The 1,430-nt window shown below is 38.5% G+C and overlaps 1 protein-coding gene across 1 annotated transcript in view; it reads right to left on the bottom strand.

The window, feature by feature from the left end:
* Positions 1-240: 240 nt before the first annotated feature.
* Positions 241-1,430, bottom strand: part of LOC107726552 (SH3-domain binding protein 2) — a 19,757-nt gene continuing 18,567 nt past the window's right edge. Inside the window, exons 12-13 of the mRNA XM_016536180.1 lie at positions 919-978; positions 241-681 (exon numbers count right to left, since the gene is read on the bottom strand). Coding sequence (XP_016391666.1) covers positions 526-681; positions 919-978 — 216 coding nt within the window. The 3' untranslated portion in view covers positions 241-525. The remainder of the gene's footprint in view (positions 682-918; positions 979-1,430) is intronic.

The following is a 1,430-nucleotide window of genomic DNA, read 5'->3' as shown; positions in this document are numbered from 1 at the left end:
AGTATGTGTACTAAAGTGCACATTTGCTATTTAACACTGTTTAATTCACTGGATTTTTGTCATTTTAATAGTACACTCTAAAAAAATGCTGGGTTAAATACAACCCAGTGCTGGGTAAAATAGGGACAAACCCAGCAATTGGGCTGTTTTGACCCAGCGGTTGGGTTAAATGTTTAACCCAACCTTCTGGGTAGTAACCCAACCGCTGGGTCAAAACAGCCCAATTGCTGGGTTTGTCCCTATTTTACCCAGCACTGGGTTGTATTTAACCCAGCATTTTTTAGAGTGTAAGACTCCCGTCTGAACACTGGACTTAAATGAACACAGTTCATTGGTTCACTGGATTAATTATCCATTGATATTCACAGTGTATCAAACTAGTGAGGGCATCCAGTCGACTGGGCGCTCAGGTGTGATGGGAGGTGTTCTCCAGCAGGTGGCGCTGTCAGCAGAAGTCTGGTCCAGGACCGGCACCGGCTGTGCAGTGAGCGGGTGGGTGTTTCAGCACGGGACAGGGGGCCGATGTCACCTGGGTGGGTCGTAGCCGAACGGTAGATGTAAGCAGAGGGAGTAGTTGGGCATTGAGTTGTTACTGCTGGGTAGTGGGTTGATGTGATAGTTTTCAACAAGGGCAGATAAAGTGGGGAACGTCAGATCTGCCTCCAGATACACCCGCTGGTCCTGTACATGTAAAAAAGAGAGAGTAAAACAGAATGAGTTTGATCTGGACTGACAAATGAAGGTGCTATTGTAGCATTTCCTCAATATTCGGTAGCATTAACAGCGCAGGACAAATTATGTGCCGAATTGAAAATACTGTTGGTTAGAGTTTTGTACAAATCCCTTAGTAAGAACAAATCTTGCCTTGTTAAAACTTCTGTACTGTAGATTTAGTGTCCATGCAAAATAGCTACTAACCTCCTCAAAGAGCCTATAATTTCTGGCTTTGTTTATACCGGAGTCCCAAACAACCAGCACCTGTGTCAAACAGGGAAAAAAGTGCAAACATGTATAAACATACACAGATACATTTGCAAAAAAAAACAAAAACAGATAGATAGATAGATAGACAGATTGATATTCTATACAGAATGCCATTTATCTTTCAGTTTTAGAAAGTAAAATCTAAAATTACATATAATTATATTTTATATTTTTGTTACAAAATAATGGCATTTTTGTTATAATAATAATATGAAGACTTCAGATGCAAAAACCTCCATCTGAGATTTTTTTTTAAATTATCCAGCTCTTATCAGGCCTATGAACATATCATTGGACATTTTTGAAAATAAGGCATTCAATAACTAATAACCTTTTCTTTGCCTTCAAAGTGAAATTACTGAACCTAAACATAGGGGCCCAATTAAAAAATGTTCTTTTAAAAGATAAAATGTCAGAAAGAAAAAAAAAAGAAAAAAAAAAAAAAA

Source organism: Sinocyclocheilus rhinocerous, unplaced genomic scaffold (genome assembly GCF_001515625.1).
Source record: "Sinocyclocheilus rhinocerous isolate Xijiao unplaced genomic scaffold, SAMN03320098_v1.1 scaffold726, whole genome shotgun sequence".
Classification (NCBI taxonomy): domain Eukaryota; kingdom Metazoa; phylum Chordata; class Actinopteri; order Cypriniformes; family Cyprinidae; genus Sinocyclocheilus; species Sinocyclocheilus rhinocerous.
Note: the sequence above shows the minus strand (reverse complement) of the source record. Positions and strands in the feature narration are given on the sequence as shown.